Source organism: Montipora foliosa, chromosome 6, assembly GCF_036669935.1.
Source record: "Montipora foliosa isolate CH-2021 chromosome 6, ASM3666993v2, whole genome shotgun sequence".
In the NCBI taxonomy this organism is placed as follows: domain Eukaryota; kingdom Metazoa; phylum Cnidaria; class Anthozoa; order Scleractinia; family Acroporidae; genus Montipora; species Montipora foliosa.
The window spans coordinates 23607894-23619387 of NC_090874.1; the positions used below are offsets into that span (position 1 = coordinate 23607894).

The following is an 11494-nucleotide window of genomic DNA, read 5'->3' on the forward strand; positions in this document are numbered from 1 at the left end:
GAAGATTTAAAGATTTGTGGATTGCAGCTTTGTTGTGACTCGAGATGATAGTTTTAACGTTGTTCCGTTGAAGATTTTGTGGAGGGATTTGATTCCCAAGGAAAACTGTGACTAAACGGTGATATTTAGTTTCAATACAACGAGTTATGGTACTTTTTATTTATTTTTTTTGTTGGCTGGATATCCAATTATTATGATTCTTAACTGTAAGTAGGTTTAAAGAAATATCCTAAGTCACTTATAGTGCCTTCCTATTCTTAATGCAGAAAGTCAAGCAACAAAAGCACTCACTCATTTGAGGTTTACGGTCATCGCCAGACAAATACAGACCTCCTTCGCCTCGTGTATGGTACTCTCGAGCAGCTATTTCCCACTTTGAAACGTGAACTCTACGAAAGTGTGGATGGACTGAGTTCAACCGGCTCAAAATCTCTATATCCCGAAGATTCCCCTTTGCTACCTGGATCAGTGAAAATGCACCGGGAAGCAAACACGTCAGATGAGGGCATACTTTTGATAAAAAATCATTTTGATCGAAACGACTTCGCTGACAGGTTGTCAGACATCGATCTCGACTTGAACTATACTGACATTGCACTCATCAACAAGAGCAATGGAATGTTGTCAGAAAGCCACCTGCATTTTTCCAAGCAGTTAAATTTTGGAGAACAAATTAACAAAAACGCCAGCTTTAAGGTTACACATATGAAAATGACCCTGACGAGCCATGCTTCTCTTGTTGAAACCATTTTTTTGGAACACAAGGAGGGCAAAATGATCAGTTTTTACTCGTTCGTGAAGTTGGTTATTCCAAAATCAAATGTCACCTTTTCGATCCATGAAAATCCTGAAGGATTACAGTCAAATGCCAGTAGGGTTTTCTTTACTCATCCCTCACCCGAGCAACAGCATAATTTTACCAGCAACTCGTCGAGCAGGACCCGTAGAACAGCAAACTATGTCCCGTGGAAAGAAGCGGATCCATTACAATTAAGCGTTTTGCAGTCATTTACTTTGTTTGAGAAGAAATTCATCGGTATTGATGTGAAAGGTGAGGGAATGGTTTGGTTGGAGCCTGAGGATGGCGACGCAATGGAGATAGGTGTGAGTTTCAGTCTGTTTGTTGGAGGGAAAGATCTTGGTAACATATTCAAGGAACGATACAAGAAAAACCACCTGGAGGATGGAAAAGACTGGCGCATTGTATTACATAAATTGCCCATAAAACTAGTAAGTGATATCTTATTTATTCTGTCAGTTTTCCAAAATGTAGATTTGTATATACTGGTAAGAATGGGTAAATGCGATGGTATTGTACAGAAATACATTTTGTGCTCCAAATTGTGTTCTTGATTACCGGCAGGGGTTGATTTAAAAGAGGGTAGGTAGGGAACTGCGTTTCCCCTTTTCATATTTTTAAAAAATTTCAGTTCATACAACTAACCATTTCGCAAGTTTTATTGAAGTTGTATTGAGGTTCACACTCGCGAAAAATTGTTTGTCTCTCTCTTCCTGATTTCTGGGAATGCACAATGATTATATACGGCATTGATTGCAATGACTTACAGTTGTTTAAAAGAAAAATAGCATTGATATAAAAAGCATCCGTTCATCTATTCTACTACTCTGGACGAACGCCGTGCACCCTGGTATTTTCCCTGTGACTACGGTGGCTGGATAATGCATGGTTTCCATATTAACTGGCAATCGCTGAAATAGAATTGAGGTCTATCTCAGCGATCATTGTCGCTGCGATCGCAACTACCCGACATCCGGTGAGTCGGGCCGTCAACAGCAATTGACGATCTGACTCAGTTGATGTAAATTGGACATGTGTAAAACTTTTCTTCCAGTGATTGTAACGACCATATGGAAACCATCCTTAAGTGGCTGGCTGCATAAGCGCGTACTGTCAAGAAAACTGCGATTTTTTTATAACGTCGTTGTTTATGGCAATACAAGATTAACAATTTTCTTTTCACCACTTTCTTTATCTCTTTAGACAATTTCTGTGCCTGTGTTCATATTGAGCCTTGGGGTTGATTTCGATCTGGCATTCTCACTTGATAACCAGATAAGCTTTCCTCCAGAAGGAAATTCAATCAATCCAGTCAAGCTCGCAGTGGAGGTAAATATATTTTTCCGTCTCAATAACGCGGGTATGTTCTACGTGGCTCGTGGCTAGTCCGTGAATTAAGGTATACTGAAAGGCTTCGCTCATGGAGAATTATAGTAAGTTTTAAACCTATCCAGGAACCCATGAGTAAGAGCCTCTCTATGTTCTACATACTTGAGTCAACCTTTGCGCGGATCTTTCTATTTTTAGAACGAACCCTTCAGCATGAGACTCACATTTACATCAATTTGCATACCTTGTTTTGCTATTTTTGTCTTCATTTGACAACAATTTTATTTTGATTGGCCATTCTAAACAGTGCGTGCAGAGCCGAAGAACTCGTGGCGTTCTAAAAATAGAAAGATACGCGCAAAAGTTGACTCGGATGAGAGAGGCAAGCTCCGACTCATGGGCTCCTGACCTATTTACAAAAAAGGGTAACAAAACTTCAGCCTGGTATCATCTCAGTGTATTCTCAAATGTTCGGTCGAGAATGTAACCAATGTTACTGCTTGCGCCAAATTGTTATTGTGTTTTGAACTGCTCGAAGCCTGGTCAGCGCAAATCGTTGCAAGGTTAAGAGGTATCAAACCCATAGGTTTCCATGGTATTTATGCTGGTTAGGTGACCGGCTGCTAGCGCTCGTAGTTGAAATGGTAGTCACTTTAACTTAAAAGCTTAATACCGTTGTCTTTTTGAAAACCAATTCTACGTGTAAGCTACTGCTTTTTTTTGGTTATAGTGGTCTCTCTCTCAAAAAAGTGATCAATCTGTCTTTCTATATATTAGGTTGAGCCCTCTTGCGAAGTTACTGTGAGTATTGAAGCGTATCTTTCGGTCTTCGTGATACGAGCTGGAGCTTACGGAGATGGTACATTAGTACGTACTGGTTTACCTGTGGCGCTTTCCTACCAGGAGATACGTTCCCCTGGGAAGAAGTGGTGCATGGAGCTGTCGGCTCGTTTGACTGCGTTGGAACTGAGCGCCGGTATCTTCTACCAGTGGAGACATTGGTGGCTGTTTGGATGGGGCGAACGGCATACTCTGTACGAGTTTGGAAAATGGTCAGCTTACAACAGAAATTGGGAGTTGTGGGAAAAATGTGGCTGATGGTAAATGGCAATAGCAATTCAAGGGAACATTCGTACAAAGAGATGCTCTAAAACAGTTCTTGCTGGTTTTGCATTAGTAAGGAAAAAAAGAAAAAAAATTGAACTAGAAATTACACCCTCAGATTAGTTACTTTTAGATGGTAGCTAGTAAGTTTTATTAAAATTGCATCATGATGTTTATCTCCAAGTAGTGGAGGGGTGTTAACCACTCTAAAGGCTGGTTTCCATATGATCGTTAGGATCGATTGATGATTTCCAAAGGGGACCTGGCTCTAACAACATCGTTCGTTCCATTCCTGAAATTTAACGCGGCGGCTGTGAATCATCGCTTCTGCTTGCGGCTGCTTTTTTCTACTTGTGGGTGTTTTTCAACGCCGAAAAATAAAAAGAACCATAGATGTTGGGTTCGGGATATCTTTCAGAAGAGGAAAGGAAAACTCAGTGCTGGCAATTTTCTGTCGGCAATGAAGTGCATCCTGGTATTTTCCCTGTCGTTACCATCGTTGCGATCGCTTGAGAGTGGTTTCCATAGACCACTTTCATAAATAGCAACGACCTTTACATTACTTTGTATTTAATGTTAATTAGACCAATTGACCTTATTTTGGAACAAAAATTCTTTTGAAACTTGCTCGTCGTAGCGAGGCTACAAAGGCTTGCAAGCATTAAAACAAAAGAACAGTCATTTTATTTGGCTGCCATTATGAAAGAGTTTTATATGCATATGATCGCTTTAAACGCTGACCTTTTTTCCAGCGATCGTAACGATCATACGGAAACCAAGACAGCTAATTTGTTTGATGATTAACTGATTAAAAGCTAATGCTTTGTTAACTTCTTCATAGAATCATTAAATCATCGCATTCATTCGACACAACCGATCGCAAAACTATTTTACGCAAGATGTCATACTTTGAGGCTGACCAGCCAATTATCACGTAGTTTCGTCTCTTACTTAAGGTGGCTCAAACCAGTTTCCGCTTTTTCAAGAGACTGCACTATTAAAAGTATTGGCTGAACAACATTGTTTCATATAACGGTAGAGTAATACCACATAAAAGCATCAATTAGTACTTCACAAGATATACCGTAAATGATCTAAAAAATGTCCGGCGCGTTAAATAGATATGAGGCCTTTATTAGAGAGGAACGTTTATTTCAAGTTAACCGTAACAACCAGAAAATCCAAAACAAGTTCATAGTTCTATATCAATGCGGCGAAAACAGCAACTTCATAGCGGAGCTCCGCGCGCGCCGGAACATATGGTGCGAGAAATCTTGGTTTTATAGCCATGACGTCATCGACCGTACGTCCACCCCTCCATGTATGCCAATGTGACCATTATCATGCTAGTTTACAGCATACATCTTTGATATTGGAAACCCATGTTTTGATCAATTGACACTTGTTAAAACAAGAAATCCGCTGACCAGTATCACGTGACCATATCGTGGGCTCAAGCTTATAGCCTACCGAGGTCAGCTGTTTTTTAAGTTCACTGCTGACCAGGTACTGGTTTTCCATTGGATTGAAGGCTCAACCCAGGTTAACTTACCTAAACATAAACGAGGCTTCAATTTTCGCGAGCTTTCTGTGGCTCGACGCGGCTACACGGCCATACTACATCAACTATAGTTCTTACACAGTCAACGCTTTTCGTGTTCAGGTGTAAAACGGTTTGGAAGATGTTTTCTTTCTGCATTTTTTGCTTTTTAGCAAATGTCATGAAATAAAGTCCCGTGGGAATTTCGTGAAGAAAGCGAGCCAGTAGTCTAAATGTGTTAAGGGGACCCCAAATTACATGAAATGTTTTGGTGACAACTTTGGAACTCGCTCAGACGGGATTTATAGGGATCAGAAATGTGACATGTGTATCCCAACATAGAAACGAGGCTCAAACATAAAATTGTTTATAGCTATCCATTATTTGCATAAAATTGAACCAGAATCACCACAATTATGCAAATCAATGTTTCAAATATGAAAATGTGATTTTAAGAGGTTATTGGGGTCACGTGACCAAGCTAGCATGAGAACGAGGCTCACACAAACGCTGCACTGGAAAGCCCTTGTGACGAAGACGGAGATTGACGAAAGTATTGTTGGATGCATGTCATCCGTGTAATCAAATAATCAAAAAGTGTTTATATCGTAATGGCTATCACGTGACCATACTTGCATGAATTCGAGGCTGACACAAAAGCTGCTTTGGAGATAATGGAACATTGCAAAAGGATGGGGTTTGAAGTATTGTTGATAAACCCTGTGCATTCGACATGTTTATAAGTTTGGGGCTTTCAGATGAAAAGTTTATCTTAAAAATGAAGCAAAAGTAAGAAATACTCTCAAAATCACAGAAACATGAGAAATAGGAGGAGGATTGGTTGGCATCACCATAAATGAAGCTGCTCGGATGAAAGTCTTCCTGATACCTCCAGAGCTCGCAAGCCTAGGTGAACCAGCAAAGAACATGGCGGGGGTGTCTTCCAAGCCTCAAGGTCGTCATCATAATCTCACTGCAGCTGTCTTAGCCCGCGAAGAGAAAGTTGTAGTACAGCTAACAGGCACTATTGAAAGGTTCACGAAGCTATTCTTTGATGCACAAACCGACCTGTTCAACCTAGTGACCAAGGTTTGTGTGAGCAAAGGAGATCGGCAGGAGACTGTTTGACTGTTTTGTAAAATAACGAGTCCGGTCTGGCGAGGTCAACCTTTGGTCTCCCAGGAGCAAGAGAAAACTCTTAACATGGAAAGCCCGTGCAAAGGTGGTAAAGGTGACTGCAGGAGACTGGGGAGCCTCAAGAGGATATTAGGTCCCTTTTCTTGCATATGATGATGGTGTGCAAGAGTCGGCCAGAACTCGATGAAAGGAAACTGTCCACCAACACGAATGTTTGGTAGGCCCGCGATCATTGTTTGCTGCTGGTGGTACAATGCTTCACTGTTCATCCAAGAGTACCAAGATTAATCTAATGAACATTCTGGTGAAGCTGAATGGCAACAGAAACAACAGGAGAGTAGCTATTCCAAATGAAGATCAAGTGCAATTCGCAATTTTAGATAGAATGTCAGACGTTCAGTCACTTGACAAGCCAGAGTGGATTAACAATTGCGCAAAGCTGGCTGAACACTTCAGCGACTGTGTTCTGCAGACGTACTGACTGGAAGTAGTAAAGTGCGTTTAATTTTCGACAGATATGATTTACCTTTGTCACTCAAAGCGGCCACCAGGGTTAAACGGCAAGGAGGCCAAGCTCCAGTGTCTTACCACATCACTGACACAACACACATTGCTAAAGTTCCATTGAAGCGACTCCTGTCACACACGAAGACCAAGATGAAGCTCACCATCTATTTGGGCCAAAAGATTAAGAAAATGCTGATCGTAGTGGAAGGCAACTGGTGGTAGCATGGGGAGGTGAGTGTCAGGCAACAAACAAAGGCGTGGGACATTTACAGAGTAACCAAGAGAAAGCTGACACAAAGATGATCTTGCATTCCCTCGATGTTACGGCTAATGGTGCAACCCAACTAGAGATTCACTCTCCGGACACAGATGTCTTCGTCCTTGCTCTTAGGCGTTATCCGGAATTGAGCAATAAAACGCTGTTTGTTGCGAGAAGAGGGCAACACCATCCTCATGATGATTGAGCTGAAACCGATTGTTTAAACCCTTGGGACAGAGGAGATAGCAGCACTCCCAGCATTCCATGCCCCTAAGCGGAGCCGACAACAGGAAGTTTTTCTGGAAAGGGAGAGCTTGTCTGCTCGAAGTTATTAGCACAGGCGAATCCACTCCATTATCCATGCCCTTGCAGAACTTGGGCAAGCCGCTCATCCGAATGAAAAAATTGTCTGACCCATGGCAGACCCTTAACAATAAACCCCTTAATAACAAACCCTTAAATGGCTACAAGCTTTAGTGCTTTACGTGAACTCCCAATTCATGATCTGCATCACCAAGAATTCATTCGAGCTACGGGAGCGTGGGTTCATCACACTCCAACTTCTTTATTAAATTCCAAGGATCTTTTCCAGGATACAATTGAAAGTCCAGAAAAAAATGATGACCTACAGGGTATCTCTCACGAAAATTACTCAGAGTCAAAATAATACACTGTCAAACAATCAGGGACTCTTTTTCAAAAAGCCAAGAGGAAAAATGGATTTTCTATGCTCCATTTAAGTATGCGTAGTTTACCTAAAAACCTATCATTACTAGAGGACTTTATTACCACGGTTGAAGAAGCCCCTAAAATCATTGCTATCTCTGAAACGAAGTTAAAAGAAAACAACATACACAACATTAGCATTCCAGGTTATTCATTTATAAATACTAACTCCAGAAGTGCAGCTGGTGGTGTTGCCATTTATATTGCTAATGAATTAGATTTTTTTCGAAGGCGTGATATAGAACTATCGGGAGACAACATTGAGTCGTGCTGGGTTGAAATTAGGGGTGAAAAACTTAAGAACGTCGTGATCGGATGCATTTATCGGCACCCATTAAATGATCGTCAGCATTTCCTTGAATCCCTAAGGGAACAATTAGAAAACCTAAACAATAAAGGTAAAGAGGTCTTCATTTTAGGTGACATTAATATAGACTTTTTAAAATACAACGATGACAACCAAACCTCTGAATATTTAGATATGTTACTCGATCAGGGATTTATGCCACTTATTACCAAAGCCACACGCCTCACAGATCATACCTCAACCTTAATCGATCATATATATACAAACGTTTTACACAAAGTTATAAAAGCGGGCATCTGCTTAGCAGATGTTTCTGATCATCTACCTATCTTTTGTACTGTCGCAAACAAGCCATCTATTCTTAGCGATGCAAAATACTTTCGTGATTTCTCTCATTTTGATAGTGACTCATTCTTAAGCGATGTAGAGGCTATTGACTTCTGTGGCTTAGTTAATGATGATGTAAATCAAAGTATTAACGACCTTGTTGACATACTACAAAGGATTTCTGATAAACATGCACCTAAGCGTAGATTAAATAATAAAAAGAAACGACGCCTAAATAAGCCATGGATTTCTAATGCTATATGCACTTCAATCAAACGGAAACAGAGACTCTTTAAATCACATTTCTTAAGTAATGATCCAAACAAAGTAAAGATATTTAAAACTTATAACAATAAATTAAATCGAATTAAGGAAGCAGCAAAAAAAATTATCTTAGGGCCCAATTTAGTTTTAATAGTGAGAACTTAAAAACTACTTGGAAGTTAATAGGTATACTCATCAACAGGAAAAAGAGTAGTACCTCGCCACCCATCACCAAATTGTTGTACATTGGTACGTACTATACAGACAGACAAAGCATCGCCGATCAGTTAAATACTTATTTCGTAAACGTTGGTAATAATCTTTCTCAAAACCTCCCGACTAGTGCCAAAAATCCCACTAATTACATTAAACAGTCCTATTTAAATGGTTTTGCATTTCGTGGAATCCTTATACATGAAGTGCAGGACATAATACTGGGACTAGACCTCAACAAGTCTTCCATAGGAGTTCCCTCAAGATGTGTTAAGCTATCATGTCCTTTCATTAGTGAAGCACTTACAAAAATCTTTAACCATTCGTTAGAACAAGGCATGATCGTCAAAAATATCTATTTTATCAAAAATAACTACTGTCGATAAGGGGGGCGATGCAGCTAACCCTACGAATTATCGGCCAATTGCAACTCTATCAGTTCTTTCTCAAGTATTTGAAAAATTGATATTTAAACAGCTTAATTACTATATCGAAAAGCAAAACATTTTATTTCAATATCAGTTTCGTAAATGTCATTCGACAACTCATGCCATAGCTGAACTTACTGACACTCTAAGGAAGGCCATTGATAACAAACCTATACACCTGTGGTATTTTTTTGGATTTCTCGAAGGCATTTGACACTGTAAATCATGAAATATTACTCAAGAAGTTAGAATCATGTGGCGTTAGAGGCCTTCCCTTGAGATGGTTCAATAGCTACCTAAGAAACAGGAAGCGGTACACTGCACTTGGAGATATAAAATCGCCCATGAAAACTATGACCTGTGGAATTCCACAGGGCAGCACACTAGGACCTCTGCTGTTTCTTATTTACATTAATGACTTGCCGAACTGCTCTGATAAATTAAGCTTCAAAATTTTTGCTGACGGTACCAACGTATTCGCCTCGGCAAGCAACCTAAAACCTCTTGAAGCTCTAATGAATTCTGAACTTGAAAAGGTGAAAGAATGGTGCGATGTAAATAAATTGTCGATAAATATGTCAAAAACTAACTTCATGATAATTAAGTCTACCAGGAAGAAAGATATGCCTGTACGTATTCAAATTAGAAATAGCGATGGAACGAGCCATCCTTTAGTCCGTAAAAATCATATTAAGTATCTAGGGGTAATGATTGATGACTGTGTCTCGTGGAGGTATCATATTTCGTACATCTGCTCTCAAATCTCGAGGAATATTGGCATTATATCAAAGCTAAGACATTACTTATCTATAAAGCAACTTAAGCAAATTTATTATAACCTCATTTATCCTTATATAGCATACGCAATTTTGACATGGGGCAGCACCTATATCTCCTCCTTGCAGAAAGTTCAGGTTAAGCAAAATCATGTTGCTCGATTAATATTCTTCGCAAATATACGTGCTAAAGATACTGAGAGTGCTCTCCCATTGCTGAACTTTCCAGACATGCTCACCGTATATAACATTTATTCTTTACACGTCTTAAAATTTGCCCACCTCTGGCACAAAGGTCTACTACCTGATGTATTTCGCAACACTTTCCAGTATGCTAACGAAGTGCATAGCTACAATACTAGATATGCAGCGCAAAAAAATTTATATAAGCCACGTATAAGGACGAACACTGGCAAACAAAAGATTTCATTTCAAAGCTATTGATCTTTGGAAGTCTATCCCACAAAACCTTAAAGATCTGAATGTGTACATTTTTTCTAAAAATATCAAAAATTTCTTACTCTCAGAGCAATATTCAAAGAAACCAGTCTCTTGAATTTAAGTATTATCTCTTGACTTGTCCTCTGTACCTCTACTATATCTTACTTTACTTCAATTATTATTTTTTAATGGTGTTTTTTCTTCTCCGACCTCTTTCTATTTCCTCGCCTGTATCAAATGTAACATCAATAGGTAACATGGGGGCCAACTAGGAAACCGAATGGTTTATTTGGCCACCATGCTCAAGCTCTTTTACTTAATACAATATATAGTAACATCGTCAGCAACTACAAATGTGTGTAATTACACTAAGTAACTACATCAAGAGGAAACAAATTGAATTAAATTGAATTGCGAAGTTTGTCTGTCTTTATATCAACCGAGAACAACAATAACAACTGTTAAAGAGCTACGATGGTTCCTTTTCAAGAAAAAGCAACCACAATCAGACAGGCTGCCACCAACGTAGGCCGCATTGCACCAGGCAATCCTGAGAGCGCATTACCAGTTGATGGTATATAATGGACCACGATGAATGGGTACTCGTCATGACAAATTAAACCTGCCAACTTGTAAAGTGTAGATGCTCCAAAGAAAGTTATTCTGCTAACCGTTGTCAATGCCGGAAGGCTGGTTTGAACTGCACAGACCTCTGCACCTGCTCCGACATTGGGGCGACCTGTGATAACGTTGTTCAGGAGAAAGATGTTCTCAACTCAGATGAAGAGGACATTTCAGATGATGACGACGACTAGAATATAGTCCAAATGAACATTAGGGGTGGCGAATTGTAAAATCCGAGACTCGCCGAGACGCCGAGATCCTAGTTAAAAATGCGAGCCCGAGAATCCTTGGTAAAAAGTTTCGAGACTCAAAAAAAGGAAAAACAAACCATGCAAAAACGAGACTTCGAGACTTATCAAAAACGCTTTCGAGATTTCGAGATGCTGCGAAAATTTTCCGAGACCCGCGTTTTTCGAGGTACCATTCGCCACCCCTAACATTGTAAATCATTGTATACACACGAGTGAGCCACATGGACAATCAGGAACAATTTTTATAACTAATAACCATGCTAAGATATTTTGTTAGAAAGGCTATGGTAGATTTCGATAGACCAGTAAAACGTCTGTGAAAAGGGATTCTAATATGGCGAAAAAAGTTTATGTGATCCACTGTAATGTTTTGGCTATATTATATCACTGCTATGAAGAGTGACAAGGAGATCAGGGGTACCCAACGAGAATATAGTTCAAAACCACTTAAACAAACGTATT

The 11494-nt window shown here is 39.7% G+C and overlaps 1 protein-coding gene across 1 annotated transcript in view; it reads left to right on the forward strand.

Annotated features, from left to right (window-relative positions):
• Window positions 1-3411, forward strand: part of LOC138007009 (uncharacterized skeletal organic matrix protein 1-like) — a 12315-nt gene extending 8904 nt beyond the window's left edge. Inside the window, exons 4-6 of the mRNA XM_068853674.1 lie at window positions 267-1230; window positions 2003-2128; window positions 2906-3411. Of these exons, the coding sequence (XP_068709775.1) occupies window positions 267-1230; window positions 2003-2128; window positions 2906-3226 (1411 nt within the window). The 3' untranslated portion in view covers window positions 3227-3411. The remainder of the gene's footprint in view (window positions 1-266; window positions 1231-2002; window positions 2129-2905) is intronic.
• The last annotated feature ends 8083 nt before the right edge of the window (window positions 3412-11494 follow it).